Here is a 19,349-nt window from a genome sequence, read left to right on the forward strand (position 1 = left end):
TTATACCGATTTCAGGTCCAGGGCATTCCCCTGAGGGCCAGGCTAGAAGAGATGCACGGAGCAGCAACTGAAGATAAAAACAACAACCACTAATCCAACACAACCTCTATGGCTTTTTCTTATCTTACAGTTAACTATATCAACATTCCGATCCAGCCATTGATTTCACAGAGAACCCTAAGAATGCGTTTGTGTGAATTTAGCCCTCTCTGTTTCACATTCAAACCTTCTGTGGGAGTATGGGTGTAAGAGACTGTAGTCTCGTTAGATGGAGAGGAAGCATTTTACATCTGTGGCAAAGTGCCCTTATATCGTCCCATCAAGGGACCAGCACAGCACAGCAGCAGTTCCGGAGGAAATCTATAGAAACTGCCGATATCCTCTAAGACCCTATGCTAATAGCTCAGGTAGATCTTAAATCATCCTATACAAATTGACAAAACTTGCAAATCCACGTCTAATAAACAATGAGTCTAATCCCAAAACAAAGACATTCAAAATTGAGAGTTGACGAAAAAGGTCCAGCAAGATTAAAGTTGCTGTTGTGACTGCCACTGTGGGGCACCTAGCGGTCGACTTGTCCGATGTCTACCGGCCCAGTGTCTGAGCCATGGTGAGACGTTCCATTTGATTTGTGAAGCCAGGCGGTGATACAATCACCTTCGTATCAGACACACTAGGGGGGATGACCCTAGCTGAGTTGGACTCAGATGACCAGGTAGAGGATGGACGGAAGAAATTTGAATAAAATTGTATTCGTCACATGCTTCGTAAACAGGTGTGGACTAACAGTGTAATTGAGGTAGAAATATTTACATATAACTAGGAATACATTGACAGAGAGTAAACAGGAGAAACTGAAGGGAGAGGGAGGAGGTAGACCCCTCTGTGTATATCAACGAGGAGTCTCATTAGCCTAGTGCTAGACACTCCACCACAGGTCAGGCGACAACGGAGGAGAGGAGAACCAACTTTAGTTAAAGAGGAGAGGCGGAATCCCTTGGCCTTTCCCTTCCCTGCGTTCTCGTTGAGGTAATTGCCAATGGACAGCAGGTACTCCAGCACGGAGACGAACGACCTGGAGCCATATAACTGCGTGCACATCCTGATCTTCTGGTTAATTAGCTGAAAGACAAACAACGGTTCAGGACAGGTCATTTCACTCTAATCTAACTGCATAGTCCCTCTCTAGTTTTGTCCTGAATCAGGGGCTTATGAGAATTGAGTAAACCCAGGTGGAATCCTTTTGATTTTCAAGTCCATTTGCAGTCAGAGTAGATAGCAGTAGCACACATTTCTTTTGGGTTATAAAGGCTTGTATGTTCAAATCAAGTAACATTTTATTAGTCACATACACATATTTAGCAGATGTTATTGCGGGTGTAGTGTTCCTAGCGCCAACAGTGCAGTAATATCTAACAATACTAACAAATCTAAAAGTGAAAGAATGGAATTAAGAAATCCCTTGAATGAGTAGATGTGTCCAAACTTTTGACTGGTACCCATGCTGGTACACACACTCACACACACACACACACACACACACACACACACACACACACACACACACACACACACACACACACACACACACACACACACACACACACACACACACACACACACACACACACACACACACAGACACACTCTTTTGGTAATGTAGTGTATTTGATGGGATGTATAGACATTATGGACAGTATATGGATAGAATATGTAGAATAGAATAGTACACAGTATGTACAGCAATAGTTGAATAGGATGGCCTTGACTACAGTACATACTGTACATATGAAATGGGTAAAATCGTATGTAAACATTATTAAAGTGACCAGTGTTCCATGTCTATGTACATAGGGCTGCAGCCTCTAAGGTGCAGGGTTGAGTAACTGGGTGGTAGCAGGCTAGTGACAGTAACTAAGTTCAGGGCAGGGTACTGGGTGGAGGCTGTTTTTCAGTCTCTCGGTCCCAGCTTTAATTCACCTGTACTGACCTCACCTTCTGGATGATAGCGGGGTGAACAGGCCTTGGCTCGGGTGGCTGAGGTTCTTGATTATCTTCTTGGCCTTCCTGTGACACACTAGGTGCTGTAGATCTCATGGAGGGCAGGTAGTGTGCCCCCGGTGATGCGTTGGGCAGACCACACTACCCTCTGGAGAGCCCTGTGGAAGCGGACAGTGCAGTTGCTGTACCAGGTGGTGATACAGCCCGACAGGATGCTCTCAATGGTGCATCTGTAAATGTTTGTGAGGGTCTTAGTGGCCCCAGCCAAATGTCTTCAGCCTCCTGTGGTTGAAGAGATCTTGCGCCTTCTTCACCACACTATCTGTGTGGTGGACAATTTCAGATTGTCAGTGATGTGTACACAGAGGAACTTGAAACTTTTCACCTTCTCCACTGTGGCCCGTCGATATGGATAGGGGCGTGCTCCGTCTGCTGTCTCCTGAAATCCACAATCAGCTCCTTAGTTTTGTTGACGTTGAAGGAGAAGTTATTTTCCTGGCACCACTCTGCCAGGGCCCTCATCTACTCCCTGTAGGCTGTCTCGTCATTGTTGGTAATCAGGCCTACCACTCGTGTTGTCTGTAAACTTGATGATTGAGTTGGAGGCGTGCGTGGCCACGTAGTCATGGGTGAACAAGGAGTACAGGAAGGGGCTTAACACTCACCCTTGTGGGGTCCCTGTGTTGATCAGCATAGTGGAGATGTTGTTGCTTACCTTCAGCCCCTGGGGGAGGCCCGTCAGGAAGTACAGGACCCAGTTGCACAGGTCGGGGTTCAGACCCAGAGCCCCGAGCTTAATGATGGTGTTGAAGGCTGCGCTGTTGTCAATGATCAGCATTCTTACATAGGCATTCCTCTTGTCCAGATGGGATAGGGCAGTGTGCAGTGCGATGGCGAATGCATCATCCGTGGATGTATTGGGGCGGTATGCAAATTGCAGTGGGTCTAGGGTGTCAGGTGAGGTAAGGTGATCCTTAACTAGCCTCTCAAAGCACTTCATGGTGACAGAAGTGAGTGCTACGGGGTGATAGTAATTTAGTTCAGTTACCTTCGCTTTCTTGGGTACAGGAACAATGTTGTGGTAAACAAGTAGATTTACTTGTTTTACATTGCAAAAGTAATTATATTTTCATCATATTATGTTTTTCAGATTACATTATTTGTTATCATTCATACTGCATAGGTTTTGACCATCCTGTAAGCGATTGTATCTTATATCCACAAACTTGGTGCACACTGCACAATATCCATAGAATGGCAGCTATATAGAAAAATAGGATAAATATTACATTATGTTTGCAATTTCTCTCAACAAGATAGAATTTCAATGTCTGACAGTGAGGTAAGGACGGAAGTGAGGTGGGGAGGTTGTGTGGAGACAGAGAAGCCCTCTGGAAAAACTACCCCACTTAGCAAAGGTGGGGTGTCTGATGCAACACCCAACCATATGCTCAAGTTTACAGAGTTACTTCCCATAGCACACCAGTGGGACCTCCTCAAGCCTTCTCAGAGCAGCAAACACATATCGGAGTATGCAAATCAGGTCTTCAAGGGGGCAACCTTGTACTGCACTCCTAGCAACATGATTTGCAAGGATCACAAGTAAATCAAGGCTTCCTTAGCACAAGGTCCCTGTTGCCTTAGGCGTTTGTTGTTTTATCCACATTTTATTTCCTCCTCTATCAATCTTAATCCGCAAATAACAGCTGCTTAGGCATTAACAATTTATACATATAAGGAAGAGCCTACAATGCTTGATGAAATTCATCCTTTGGTGTTGAGCAGACACAAAGTGCACCTTGAGTGTGAAAGCGTTCCACCTCCCGTCCCTGGGCGGTGAGTTCTCTATTTTCCATCCAAGCGCCCTGCCAGTCCGATGGCAGCCAAATCCTCAATGTTGCAGTCTTAAAAAGTCTGTCATGTCACAGAATCCCAAGGACTTAAACTGTTCAGAGAAGAAGAACCCAGACCTCTCCTTGTTTATGGACACATTGTGTTCAGCTCCGAGATGCTTCATCTGAGGGATTACCTGCCTCCCATCTTTCAAGACACGAACACCTGGACTCCAAACTCATATGCATCCTACAACAATAAGCCCATTTCCCTCCTCTAGTTTCAACTATAATATGAGTAAGAGAAAGTGTGAAGGGGAAGAGAAGAGGAGAGAGACAAATCCAATAATAAATTGGTGATCCTGTTGAAATGTAAGTTGAACTGTGTAAAGAGTAGTCTGACAGACAATGACAAAACTGCTGGGCTCATGAGAGCCTATACATTGTCCTATTTGTTCAGAGGTACAGAACAGACCTACAGTAGAGGTCAAGCGTACAATGTGACAACTAACCAAGATTCCACCAACAAACAAAACAGTGCACAAGCAGGTGTTAGTGTCTCACAGTATTATATGGAACCTTCATGCAGTATACAGTAAACACAGTATGCCGTACAGACACCATTTTAAAAGTGTTAACCATGAGCAACTAACACTGTGCTACGGTCTATGAATTGAAACATCAGAAACAGAATTTCTTACAGTATTTTTGAATGGTAGAGGGGTGAAATACGTTTTCAAACACTAAATTAAAGTTTTTCAAATGTCTTGAGATATTTAATTTATTAGGGTGTGAGGTGTAGCATTTATTTGTTTAATTAAGCCGATAGAAAATGCTTTGCTTTTCACAAATGTAGAGAGGCATGTAAAAGTGTCTCTCAGGACATTCTTTCAGTGGAATTTAACCATCCAGCAACAAATGAATGAAACAAAAAAATACTTCAACTAAAGAGGTACTTTGAAATGGGGGAAAGCCTTTGTGTATGTCTTACATCCTTTTCATAAAAAAAAACATGTATTAAGATGACATTTTGCATAGAGAATTGATTTATATTCTTATTTTATGTACTTTCTTTAGTATATGTATATATTTTTTGTATATATTGCGCTGTTAACCTATTCAGGCTGCATTGCTGAAATAAAATGTCATACAAAGCAACTTCTTGATGAAACACAGTTAAATTAAGGCATGATCATTTCAGAGGAAATGATCAACAAAGAAAATAATTGCAGTTGAAAGTTGTGCCAGTGATGGGAGAGTGATGACGTGTGGGGGAAAGGTCAACTTTCAGGGGACATTTGAAAGGCCAACATGATATATACCATGTAATACATTGTACTGATAATATCTTGTACACCTGTCCAATCATTAGTACAGTGCCTTCAAAAAGTATTCACACCCCTTGACTTTTTACAAATGTTGTCATGTTACAAAGTGGAATTCAAATTGATTTAATAGTCCTTTCTGTGAACGATCCACACACAATACCTTGTAATGTCAAAGTGGAAGAAAGATTCTACTATTTTTTGTATTTTTATTCAAATAAAACATGAATATATCTTGATTAGATACTGTAAGTATTCATGAAAATGAAATACAGAAATATTTAATTTACATAAGTATTCATACCTCTGAGTCACTCAGCCATTCAGGAACATTCAATACTGTCTTGGTAAGTAACTCCTGTGTATATTTGGCCTTGTTTTTTAGATTATTGTCCTGCTGAAAGGTGAATTTGTCTCCCAGTGTCGTTGGAAAGCAGACTGAACCAGGCTTTATTTTAGGATTTTGCCTGTGCTTAGCTCTATTCCATTTCTTTATTCCCAAATAACTCCCTAGTTCTTGCCGATGACAAGCATACCCATAACATAATGCAGACACCACCATGCTTGAAAATATGAAGAGTAGTACTCAGTGATGTGTTGGATTTGCCTGGTCTTTGTGGTTGAATCTGTGTTTGAAATTCACTTATCAACTAAGGGACCTTACAGATCATTTTATGTGTGGTACAGAGATAGGGGAGTCCAAAAAAATCATGTTAAACACGAGTATTGCACACAGAGTGAGTCCATACAATTATTATGTGACTGTGACATTTTTACTCCTGTACTTATTTAGGCTTTCCTTAACAAAGGGGTTGAATACTTATTGACTAAAGACATTTCAGCTTTTCATTTTTAATCAATTTGTCAAAAATTGTAAAAACAAAATTCTAATTTGTCATTATGGGGTATCAGTGAAACTAAATCTAAATGTAATACATTTTATATTCAGGCTGAACACAACAAAATGTGGAAAAAATCAAGGGGTGTGAATACTTTCTGAAAGCACTGCAGGTATTTTGCTTCTACTCACGTCTAGTCTACCTCTATTCACTAATGAATGCACTACCTATCTATCTGCATCTACAGCAAATGCTCACAGTGAGTTATTAATTCCAGGGTTCTCCTCAAAGAATGTAAGAGAGGCGCTGTGCCACTTTATTTGTTATCCAATACAGCCATGTTTTGCTCTAGATTGCAGGAAAGGGCAGTTAGAAGTGTTCAAAAACACAACGTTCAAAGGGCCTCCCCCCCAGGCCATACACGGCAGCATCGCCTTGTTAAGAAATCCTGGGGAGAACCTTGTGTCCTATACATTGCTTCAATACCATGCTAGTTTTGATATGCTAATGTTGATATTGGGACAGAGCCAAAGTGAACTCACTGGCTGCAGATCCTCCATGCTTATGGGAAGCTCTCTCAGAGTCATCAGCAGATCCAGTCTGGTGCTCAGGTAAGGAATGTTACACATCTGTAATGGGTTGAAGCAGTTATACAGTATGAGTAAATTACAGTCACATAATGTACACACACACACACATACCACACACACGCACGCACACAACACACAAAAATACACACACGAACAAGTGGGCATCCCACATCCTATTTACATACTCTCCTCAAGTCTTCTTTGACATGGAGAGCAGCTATATCTAAGATCCCCTGGGCTGCTTGTGGGAATGCTGTGGGACGTCTCGTCTTCAGTCTGATTCAGCAGAGAAGCTGAATGCTTGACACTTTGAAATGATTGGCTGATCTGCCTCGTCGACCTTTGGTTTAGTTGCTAACCTCTAATAAATCATCTGGGTTGTCACGCCGACCGTCTAGCTCATGCTCAAGTGCGTCAGGCTTCAGAAGCCAAAGGGCCTTGGTCTGATGGGGGATGTGTGAAATATGCTAGGGTTGGGGTTACTTCTTTATGTCTGTGATCGTTCATCTACTGTTTCAGGGCAGACTAAATGTAGCGATATATCAGGAATTATATTTTTCAAGGCTCGATGTCTAAAAGGCTGTCTGGCTGTCTAAAATCTGATCTATACTTCCAAAATGTTTACAAAAGAGTTTAAATGTGTGTTTTGAAAGATCAACTTTTAGCATTTGGGCTATCCTAAGGATGGCAATGGGACTCACTACTACCCGTCATTCCCATAGAGCCTAGAGTATCCACATACTGTAATGCTAAGCTGTTTCACCGTGGGAGGTGTTACTGTCACAATGCCTCCTAACATATCCCTATGCATGGTTTCAGACCTCCAGAAGGACATGGCTGGCTGATCCTGCTCCCTGGAGCACCTGTCATCTCTTCTGCCCATCATCAACCACATGGGATACTTTTACAGTGTATCTAGAGGTGAGAACCCTCATCATATAGTATGTGTGAGAGGAGGATAAAGGTTACTGAGGACACAGCAGCAATCCATCAGGACCAGGAGAGTCAGAGGAAAGTGCATATTATTACCATTCAAATTGTAGATGCCGAAATGACATAACATCAACGTCATGGAAAAACCTTAAACTTTCCCGAAAATGTTAAATAGGGTTTATTTTGTAGATCCATCACATCCCCTCATAAATATTCACAGGGTGTTTTGAATGATTTGAATTGGTCCTCGACTCATGAAGCATGCACAGCACATGAACGGTAAGAGCTTCTTTCAATTTATGTAAACAAAATCAAAATTAGCCAACATTAAGGTTTTTCCAGGATGCCGATGATAAGTAGGTATATTAAAGCATGAGTCATGGAAAGCATGGCATGCGAAGGCACTTACCTCCATCATGTACTGGTCAACAACATGCAGATCTGACACAGACCCCTTATAGGATTTATACATTTCCACATCGTCTGACGTAGGTAGATATCTATAAATGGAACATTTCACTGTGGGAGTTCTTTGTTAACACATAAATCACTACATAAATCCCTTTTATGTCATAAGAGAGGTCCCACTTGATTGTGTCATAAGTCAAAAAGCAATGTCAGGGTTGAGTAGGTCTGCTTTGCTTCAGACCGAAACAGTAGCTGATATCTATAGTGTGGCATTTCATTCCTCTTCAACATCAAATAATAATTTATGCAAAATATAATTCCTCAGTCAGTCAGTATAGCGGTGATACATAGTCAGAATGGCAGTGGGCATTTGGCAATTGAATAAAAGTAGTCACTTTTTTACTTACAATGCATAAATTAAGTGAAATACAACAAACACTTTTTCACAAGACACACTCTGCTTCATACAAAATAAGCCAGGGTGTCATTTAAGATCATGCTATGCGATGCCCCCTCTCTCTGGCTTTGTCTGAGAGCTATATGCTAAGGTGATTTCCAGTGGCCTGGAGAAAGGGGAGTGATTAAAAGCCAAGTAGCTCAGATGGCCTCTGTCAGCTCCTATAAAGCAGCAGGACCGTTGATGCCGGCCACAGCCATCCATTCATTCACTTGCACAGAGTTTGAACCCAGATCCAAGCCTGGGAATCTTCTAAAATGGACTCTCTTCTCCTCGCTTCCTCTGTCATTTGAGTGTGTTTCAACTCCAAACCAAAGATGTACTTTTTCATGAGCCTAGGGTTGTGTCGTTGAAGTAGATCTATACAGCTATAGCTGCAGATCATTAATACTGCAGGCCCTGTTGGGAGTGGTTTCTGTCAGAGATTGTATTCCTGAGGCCCACGCGATGCCACATTAAAATTGATATTACGTTTTCATAGAATAAATATAATCCTCTATGCGGTACATTGGATCAGCGTTCCTTGAGCAGATCAGCAGCTCACAAAAGAAAGCACTGAGTGAGTAAACTGGTAAGACGTAAGACCGAGACCCAAGACACAAGCATTTTACCCAGCGGTATAACAGCTGAGAGAAACTCAATAGTGCCCATCTCCTCAAATACCTCGCCAATGAAAATTTCATTAGTAGTCTGCTCTGGTAAAAGGTTCTGGCACTAACTTAACTTGCCATGTCTCACTAGGGTTCATTGCTGTATGTACATGTATGTACATGTTCCCTTTATGTACCCTGTATTTGTAACACTTGATGTTACACAACCTAATGTTTTACCAACTACACCCCTTACTTGGCTTGTGCATGTAGGCTACCATGCAAAATGTTTTACTAGTGCCCTGCATTGGACTTGATAAATCCCTGCATCAAGTCTGAATCATTTTTTTCCCTCAGTGCAGACAACTGCGGTTGTATCCAAAATCGAGATGAATTTGCAACACGGATGTGTTTTTCTGACATAATCCCTTCTTACCTCCTCAGGGAAGTGATCTGTTCATCAGAGAAGCCTCCCTCAACCTCATTAACCAAGAACAGTTTGTCTTTCAGTTCTCCTGGCTGCACAGGAAACTTTTGAGCAAGATATCTGGGGGAGCAATAAAAATAAACAAAATCAACAATGACAAATTAAAGTTTTTCTCTTGACAGTCAGAAACTTAGGGATTTTCTGACTTTACCTGAAACTTGGAAATAAATAACTACAAAAAAGCATTTTGAAGACAAAAGGTGCTTGAATTCATTCTCTCCTCTCAAGTGCCTTTGGGTTGTGCGCTCATTTGCATTCTATCAAATCTGAACTAATGAACATTTTTGTTTTACCTGGGAGGAAAACAATTCATTAGTAGTACACTACCATGCTAAAAACAGCATATGGGATGGAATTGTTGTGACATGCTGCAGTCAGGGATGGATTCATGCACTGATTGAGTGACACCCAGTTCAAGGTTAGGGTTTGAGAAGTAACGTGGCAGAGAGCTTCTATGCTATTTTCCTCGTCTTAATTTGATAGGTCGACCGTCAGCGGAGGAATTAAAAAGCACCAATCTGACAGGGTTGTGCGGTGTCCTCACGGAACTCCGCTTCTTTACGTGAGGATAATTCTGCTCCAAAGCAAGAGGTCTCATCTGGAAGGATAAATAATATGTATTTCATACTGTACATCACAAGGCCGTTCTAAACAACACGCCACAAACATATTCCTTTCTTCCCACCTAAATATGTCACCTTGGATGAAACGTTGAATACGAAAATGGAACATGTTGAGTAAATGTTGAAAAGTACAGGTATTGTGGTTAGTCAGTCATGACCCTTGATGTACCGATTTGCTTTGGCTGTAATGTGACAGGACTGATATGTCAAGTCTTGCGACATCAAGACGGATGTTATTTTCTATTCAAATGTCAGTGTCTGTGTCGCAATTAAACATCACAAAATGTGTCACATCCAGTGATGACAAAGGATAATCGACTGTTACATTAAAAAGGTACAGAACTTACAGCTCATGGACTTATGAATCCTTCCCAAAATAACACATGATTCCTCCCCCGAGGGTTTTGGTCTAGGCTTTAACGTCACATTCGAATTTACATAATACAGAGTTCAAGAAAAAGAAGGGAGGAAAGCCCTGCTAAGGTACACAATAGTAGGTCTTTCTAGACAGAAGGTGCTCTTTGGTAAAAGGGGTACATTTGTCATAAAAAAATAAAAAGGAGGACCAAGGCACTCTTCATATAATTAATTAAAATGCCTTCATTTGTATGGCATGTTCAATGGAACAAAGATTTTAAAACTCTGGCGCGTTTCGGCCTTGACGAAGGCCACGCATCCGAAACGCGTCAAGTGTTTGAAAATCTTTATTCCATTGAACATGCATGCCAAACAAATAAAATACATTTTAATTATATGAACAGAGCATTCAACTTTATTTTATGATTACTACACTTACAAGATTGTGTTTAAGAGTGGTGATGTTCTATAAAAAATTACGCTTTAAAGTTATGACCTGATGTTGCTAAACTCAGCAAAAAAAGAAAGGTCCACTCACTATCAACTGCGTTTATTTTCAGCAAACTCAACATGTGTAAATATTTGTATGAACATAACAAGATTCAACAGACAAACTGAACAAGTTCCACAGACATGTGGCTTACAGAAATGGAATAATGTGTCCCTGAACAAAGGGGGGGTCAAAATCAAAAGTAACAGTCAGTATCTGGTGTGGCCACCAGCTGCATTAAGTACTGCAGTGCATCTCCTCCTCATGGACTGCACCAGATTTGCCAGTTCTTGCTGTGAGATGTTACCCCACTCGTCCACCAAGGCACCTGCAAGTTCCCGCACACTGCTGGGGAGAATGGCCCTAGCCATCACCCTCTGATCCAACAGGTCCCAGACGTGCTCAATGGGATTGAGATCCGGGCTCTTCACTGGCCATGGCAGAACACTGACATTCCTGTCTTGCAGGAAATCACACACAGAACGAGCAGTATGGCTGGTGGCATTGTCATGCTGGAGGGTCATGTCAGGATGAGCCTGCAGGAAGGGTACCACATGAGGGAGGAGGATGTCTTCCCTGTAACGCACAGCGTTGAGATTGTTTGCAATGACAACAAGCTCAGTCCGATGATGCTGTGACACACCGCCCCTGACCATGGGTTTGTGCCCATAGGCGATGTTGTTGCCGGTGATGTCTGGTGAGCACCTGCCTTACAACAGGCCTACAAGACCTCAGTCCAGCCTCTCTCAGCCTATTGCGGACAGCCTGAGCACTGATGGAGGGATTGTGCGTTCCTGGCAGTTGTTGTTGCCATCCTGTACCTGTCCCACAGGTGTGATGTTCGGATATACAGATCCTGTGCAGGTGTTGTTACACGTGGTCTGCCATTGCGAGGATGGTCAGGTGTCCGTCCTGTCTCCCTGTAGCGCTGTCTTAAGTGTCTAACAGTACGGACATTGCAATTTATTGCCCTGGCCACATCTGCAGTCCTCATGCCTCCTTGCAGCATGCCTAAGGCACGTTCATGCAGATGAGCAAGGACCCTGGGCATCTTTCTTTTGGTGTTTTTCAGAGTCAGTAGAAAGGCCTCTTTTGTGTCCTAAGTTTTCATAACTGTGACCTTAATTGCCTACTGTCTGTATGCTGTTAGTGTATTAACGACCGTTCCACAGGTGCATGTTCATTAATTGTTTATGGTTCATTGAACATGCATGGGAAACAGTGTTTAAACCCTTTACAATGAAGATCTTTGAAGTTATTTTGGATTTTGACGAATTATCTTTGAAAGACAGGGTCCTGAAAAAGAGACATTTCTTTTTTTGCTGAGTTTATGTTCCTGCCTAGCCTTATGCCTCGATCCCACCTACAGCGTCATTGTGTTTTGGTACACCAGAAGTACATTCATTTCCAATGGAACGCTGCATTTGCATCGCAGCATTGCGTTGCAGAGGCAGTTGCAGTGTTTTGGACTTATCGAACGCATGCATCAAATTGTATGTGTAGACGGCTTCACAGAAATTCTTGTGATTATTGTGATTTTGCCATTGTAATTGTTTGTTAGATACATTTTAGACTACAAATGCTATGATCGTATGCTATCCATTTGTTTGTCTTTTTGTATGTTCTTTGTATGCCATTTTTTTATATTTGAGTTAACCAATGAAATTAGGCCACACTTGGCCATGATTAAACACCTGTGTGTCTTCTGACAATATATAAATGACTCATCTCGCAGTGTTTGTGATGATACCCTGATGAAGACAGCTTTGCTGTCGAAACGTTGGTTATTAGGTTATTACATTTTTGCATCTGAGCTCTTAGAGTGTGCGGCTTTCCCTTATTTTCTAGTTGACAGAAATGGTAGCATACATATCCAAGTGATGCTGAGTACCATTATGCGCAATGAGGATGTAGGTGTGATTGAGGCTTTAGCCTTATCAGAAAGTTTTAGAAACAGAGAATTTAGCTTGTTTATTGGCTCTTCGCCAAACTGTTTTTTTTTTTATCCTGACAAATTAAGATATGGAAATGTAAAGTGTATCCCACTGGGGGCGAAGTGAGCCACAGGTGTTTTTTGAATTACAAATCCAGTCATTTTTCAGGGTGCATCCCAAATGGCATCTTAATCACTTCATAGTGCACTACTTTTAGCCAGGGCCCATAGGGCTGTAGGGAACAGGGAACCATTTGGGACACATCCTCAGTCATCAATTAGACAAACTAGATTAATGCTCTCAACACAACCTTGATTAGACGCACTTACATAAGAGCATACTAGGGAGCTCTCGTGTCGAATCAATCACCGTATTAATTAAGCACATATTTTAAAGTACAAGAAGGGCATCTCTGGGATGGCACTACACAGTGCACAATCTAATTTTTCTTCTTAAAACAGAGATGTGTTTGAATATGAGACTTTGGTGTTGTTGCTCTCTCTGTGTAAAACATCTAATGGAATAATCCTATGAGGATAACTAGTCTCTTTTGCTTGTATTAGAGAACTGATCTTCGCAGCCGTATAAGCTATAAAACAGATAAAAGGATCTAGCATATCCAACTGGCTAAAGCTAAATCCAAAAACATCATCTGCTTGCTACTTAAGGAAGCTAACTAGCTGTATAAAATGTGCTTCACTCAAAGTTGTTTTGATAGGGACATATTTTTCTAATAAATTTAGTCCAACACAGTGTGTTTCATCTGTAATAGCTGGAAAAAGAGCGGATCATGCCCTGAGCAGTGGTTATTGGCTACTTACACAACGGGTGGGTCTAATCCTAGATGCTGATTGGTTAAAATCGCATTCCAGCCAGTGTCTATTCCACAAGTTAACACTGGCTAAAGCTATGATGTTGAAATGCCTATTTACTCTGTTCCATCTCACTGCGCAATCCACTGTCTCATCAGCCTAGCCAGACAACTTCTAACCTCGATCTCCACTGTAAAAAGCATCTAGACATTTCTTTTAGACAAGCAATTGGTTTTCAATAGCGGAGATTTGTATAAAACTTGCGCTCAGTCTCTCTGACATTTGCAACATTGTTTCAATATTTGAAATTCGATCTCCAGCTGTCCCATAGTAATGAACGTGTAGTGGTCTGGAGTCGGGACGAGACAGACAGGCAGTCAGCTTTTCTCAGCCAGTCGAAATCATGAATCAGCATAATTTTTATGGACATATACAAAGAAATGTCAATAGAAAACAGATCAAACTAAATGAAATGCAGCTAGTTTGCAGACTTTCCAGCTTCAATTTGAAGTGATTGTGTTAGCTGTGTTGTTGGCTAGCTCCTCTGAACAACAGTGTCCTGACAAGAGCGCACATTGTATATGCCAGCTGAAATCGTGCATCATTAGCTCATTCTTATGAATGTATCCAAATAAATGCCACTAGAAAACAGCTTAAACAAATGCAAATGCGGTTACTTTGCTGTTATTCTGGCTTCACTGTTTGACGTAACTTAGCCGTAGTTGCAATATTTACCTGCCGCTAAAGCTGCAGATAGCACTACTGGGCGATCTGAAAAGTTATAGTCAATCGATCAGTAACATAATACTTTAGCAAAAAAAATATATTTTCAATTTACAATCTGTAGAAACAATGGGAATAGAAAGGTTCAGAACTTTTGTGAAACATCACAGCACTGTTGAAAAATATATGGCAAATTGAAATCCAATACGGATGGTGTTAAGAGATAGATGGGAGGGGTTGAATGGAGCTGAAGGGTGGGACTAATAACAACAAGATAACTCATGTAAAACATACTGTGCCTGTAAAACGTATATAGGTTAAGATTCTTTTTTGAAAGAGCACAGTTTGAAAGATATGGCAAATAGAAATAGCAGGGCAGAAATTTGCCGAACTGACTTGTTGGAAAGGTGGCATCCTATTGCGGAGCCACGTCGAAAGTCACTGAGCTCTTCAGTAAGGCCATTCTACTGCCAATGTTTGTCTATGGAGACTGCATAGCTATGTGCTCGATTTTATACACCTGTCAGCAATAGGTGTGTCTGAAAAAGCCGAAACCACTATTTTGAAGGGGTGTCCACATACTTTTGTATATAGGATGCCACTGAAAATGTTTGGCATGGGTCCTCAGATCCTCAAAAGGTTCTACAGCTGCACCATCGAGAGCATCCTGACTGGTTGCATCACTGCCTGGTATGGCAACTGCTTGGCCTCCTACCGCAAGGCACTACAGAGGGTAGTGCGAACGGCCTAGGACATCACTGGGGCCAAGCTTCCTGCCATTCAGGACCTCTATACCAGGCGGTGTCAGAGGAAGGCCCTAAAAATTGTCAGACTCCAGCCACCCTAGTCATAGACTGTTCTCTCTGCTACCGCATGGCAAGCGGTACCGGAGTGCCAAGTCTAGGTCCAAGAGGCTTCTAAACAGCTTCTACCCCCAAGCCATAAGACTTCCGAACACCTAATCAAGTGGCTACCCAGACTATTTGCATTGACCCCCCCCCCCCCTTTTACACCGCTGCTACTCTCTGCTGTTATCATCTATGCATAGTCACTTTAATAAGTCTACCTACATGTACATACTACCTCAACTAACCGGTGCCCTCGCACATTGACTCTGTATCGGTACGCCCCTGTATATAGTCTAGCTATTGTTATTTTACTGCTGCTTTTTAATTACTTGTTACTTTTATCTCTTATTTGTATTTTTTTCAAACTGCATTGTTGGTTAGGGGCTCGTAAGTAAGCATTTCACTGTGAGGTCTACACCTGTTGTATTTGGCACATGTGACTAATACCATTTTAATTGGTATGCGTAATACTTTGTCATTATGGATAAGAGTGTTATGATTGCAAGTACAGTACATAACTGTTTTACCATAAGAACCATGAATTATTGTTTTAAATTATTGATTGTAACTTACAAGGCACTAATAGAAGATGTACTGAATGTATCTAGAGGCAGTATTAGCTACAGCTCCTTGGATAAACAGAGCAAATCCTGTCATGCATACTGTCCCTATGCAACAAGAAAATAATAGACAACAGCTAGTCAGCAGAGATCCTGCTGATAAACATGCAGAGCTCATCTAAAACAATCATAATCTGTGTGTGTGTGTGTGTGTGTTCCTCAACCCCCTTATCCCTCATGAGGGCAGAGAACCGCATCGCCTGGAGTTTCCCGCAGGCGTTAGTTACCAAGCACAGGGCCCTGTCAGAGCACAACTTTCCAGGGCACAGAGGAGAGAAGCACACTTGGAGTTTATCCTATCCTGTCTATTCCTATGACAGACACTCTTAGCGACTGTCGCACGGGGGCTCCATATTTCATGGCCATGCGTACTCTAATTGTGTTGCCAGCCTGCACACTTGTACTGATGTAGTTTAAAAACCCTTTATGCTGCACCACTTGTGGATCCCGTCACGCTTTCTGTGTCACTTTGAAGCCCTGCGAGAAGAGAACTCTGAAATCTTTCTACCTCGATCTCACTCACACACTCACACCCTTTCTCCATTGGTCTCAGGTCGCCAAGTCATAGATGCCCCGCTGAACAGTCAAAGCCATTAAATGAAGAAGAAAAAAAGATTGTAGCTTTACCGAAGCTCTGATAGACTGAGACTGCCCCCTGTAGACACACACTGAAGGAAAACCCATCTCTGTATCTACACTGAAACTAGCAACATTAGCCTATAAGGAGGGTTAATAGTATGAAGGGCACATGGCATTAACCCATTCAGGTTTTCCCCCAGAATAAATGAATATTTTAGAGAAAGCTGAAAGATTAAATAAATGACTGTCATTATGCATACTGCGAGTCTGGGTCGAAGCCTATTTCTATTCCGATACTTACCTAATAAGGCTTTGATGTTGTTTATTTCTTGTGTCTTGTTATGTAGCTACTGTACGAAATGTTTAGCAGCTTTTCTCAAGCAAATACATGTGATATAGAGATCAGATGGAGTGAGTCATTACAGCCAATGAAAAGCTCATTGACTTTCCTGTTAAGTACTATCATCTGGTGGTTTCAAAAGGTGTTACTTTTTCTAAAACTCAATTACAGTTATCAAGTCATTTCAAAGAAATCTGTTGATGGGTCTGATATATAAGTTGGGTGCAACCCCAGAACAATTTCAAGTGAAGAGCATATAGTTGGCCCATCACCTCACCTCAAGTAATTGTGGAGCTACTTACTAAAGTTGTGCGCCACCTTCGTGTTGAGCATGATGTGGATGTTATTGCTGTGCTCGGTGATCCCACCGAATGTTCCCAAATCTTGAACTGCAAATTGCTTGTACAAGCGTGAAGTGTCAATTTCAATCTTCCCAGCATTTCTCCGTGTCCAGAATGATTTCTCTATCTGCCGAGAGACCAATCATAATCAGAACTGAGACAAGCTGTATTCTCTATGAAATGCAATGCTCTGGGAAAGCACAAGACACTGACAGACACTGCAGCGAATAATTTCCTATAGTGCTTAAGGAAATTATGAAGTGGAAAATAGGTACTTCCTTATTTATCATTGCAAACTATCTGATGAGCATGACTAAAACTTCTAACGAATCAGACTCTAGTGTAGTGTAATATGAGGTAATACACCATATTATAAACTGGGTGGTTGGAGCCCTGAATGCTGATTGGCTGACAGCCGTGGTATATCAGACTGTATACCACTGGCATGGCAATTTTATTTTTACTGCTCTAATTACGTTGATAACCAGTTTATAATAGCATTAAGGCACCTTGGGGGTTTGTGGTATATGGCCAACATACTACGGCTAAGGGCTGCGTCCTGCCTAAGAACAGCTCTTAGCCGTGGTATATTGACCATATACCACACCACTCGTGATTTATTGCTTACATATAACTGTCACGACTTCCGCCGAAGTCGGTCCCTCTCCTTGTTCGGGCGGCGTTCGGCGGTCGACGTCAGCGGCCTTCTAGCCACCGCCGATCCACTTTTCATTTTCCATTTGTTTTGTCTTTGTTTTACACACCTGGTTTCAATCCCCCAAATACTTGTTCATTATTTAACCCTCTGTTCCCCCATGGTTTTTGTGAGTGATTGTTTATTGTATTGCGGTCTGTATTTGTGGCCTTGTATTTATTGACATGTATTGTTATTATATTTGAGTAAATTGCGACATTACTCATATCTGCTGTCTGCTGCCTGACTCTTCTACACCAGCTACGCACAGACGCATTACAGAATCACCCAGCCTGCGAATGGAGTCAGCAGGAGCAGACGCCCTCCCTGTGGCGGTAGAGGAGTGCGTCCAGCAGCACGCGACCATGTTGCAACGTCTGGGCACCGCCATGGAGCGCGTGCTGCAGACGATGTATCATTGGGAGAGAGGAGGAGGTCGTCCAGCTCCTCCACCAGCTCCACTACCGTCGACCCCACTGTCCACCCCTCCTTCACCCGGTCCCAGCGGGATTCGGCTCGTGCTCCCAAGGGAGTATGATGGGACGGCTGCCAGATGCCAAGGGTTCCTACTCCAGCTGGAACTCTACCTGGCAACCGTCCACCCGGCTCTTTCGGGACGTGAGAGCATGTCCGCCCTCATCTCCTGCCTCTCAGGCAAAGCCCTGGAGTGGGCCAACGCCGTATGGAGTGAAGGAGACGCGGCGTTGGACCATTACGCAAAGTTCACCCGCTGCTTTCGGGCAGTTTTCGACCACCCGCCTGAGGGTCGAGTTGCGGGTGAACGTCTGTTCCACCTGAGGCAGGGGACGCGTTGCCTTAGTGGGAAGTACTGGTGGTCCACCTTGGCCATGGACGTGAGGGTTAATGTTTCCTCCTGTTCAGTGTGCGCCCAGTGCAAGGCTCCCAGGCACCTGCCCAGAGGGAAGTTACAACCCCTACCCGTTCCACAACGGCCGTGGTCGCACCTGTCGGTGGACTTCCTGACGGATCTTCCTCCCTCACAGGGCAACACCACGACCCTGGTTGTTGTGGATCAGTTTTCTAAGTCCTGCCATCTCCTCCCTTTGCCCGGTCTCCCTACACCCCTACAGACTGCGGAGGCCCTGTTCACTCACGTCTTCCGGCACTACGGGGTGCCTGAGGACATAGTCTCTGATTGGGGTCCCCAGTTCACGTCCAGGGTATGGAGGGCGTTCATGGAACGTCTGGGGTCTCGGTCAGCCTCACTTTAGGTTTTCACCCCGAGAGTAACGGGCAGGTGGAGAGAGTAAACCAGGATGTGGGTAGGTTTCTGAGGTCATATTGCCAGGACCGGCCAGGGGAGGGGGCGGCGTTCATCCCCTGGGCAGAGATGGCCCAAAACTCACTCCACCACTCCTCCACTAACCCCTCCCCCTTCCAGTGCGTACTGGGGTATCAGCCGGTTCTGGCACCTTGGCATCAGAGCCAGATCGAAGCTCCTGCGGTGGACGAACGGTTTAAGCGCTCAGAGGAGACCTGGGACGCCACTCATGTGCACCTGC

The 19,349-nt window shown here is 42.9% G+C and overlaps 1 protein-coding gene across 1 annotated transcript; it reads right to left on the reverse strand.

Moving 5' to 3' along the window:
* On the reverse strand, window positions 1-8,019 carry LOC115168857 (formin-like protein 18). The gene is made up of 4 exons (XM_029724390.1): window positions 7,933-8,019; window positions 6,543-6,629; window positions 973-1,125; window positions 1-42 (listed from the first exon to the last, which is right to left on the reverse strand). The coding sequence occupies exons 1-4, from the start codon at window positions 7,993-7,995 to the stop codon at window positions 1-3; spliced, it is 345 nt and encodes a 114-aa protein (XP_029580250.1). The 5' UTR covers window positions 7,996-8,019.
* Window positions 8,020-19,349: the final 11,330 nt, after the last annotated feature.

The sequence above is a fragment of the Salmo trutta genome, chromosome 30 (genome assembly GCF_901001165.1).
Source record: "Salmo trutta chromosome 30, fSalTru1.1, whole genome shotgun sequence".
NCBI lineage: Eukaryota > Metazoa > Chordata > Actinopteri > Salmoniformes > Salmonidae > Salmo > Salmo trutta.

What these genes read in the sequence shown, in the direction of transcription:
- LOC115168857 (XM_029724390.1), bottom strand. Translation starts at nt 7,995, where the DNA reads ATGTATAAATCCTATAAGGGGTCTGTGTCAGATCTGCATGTTGTTGAC. An exon ending in GCATGGAGGATCTGCAGCCA is followed by an intron (nt 1,126 to 6,542) that starts GTGAGTTCACTT and finishes TTTGTCTTTCAG; the next exon opens with CTAATTAACCAGAAGATCAG. An exon ending in GCCTCTCCTCTTTAACTAAA is followed by an intron (nt 43 to 972) that starts GTTGGTTCTCCT and finishes CATCTCTTCTAG; the next exon opens with CCTGGCCCTCAGGGGAATGC.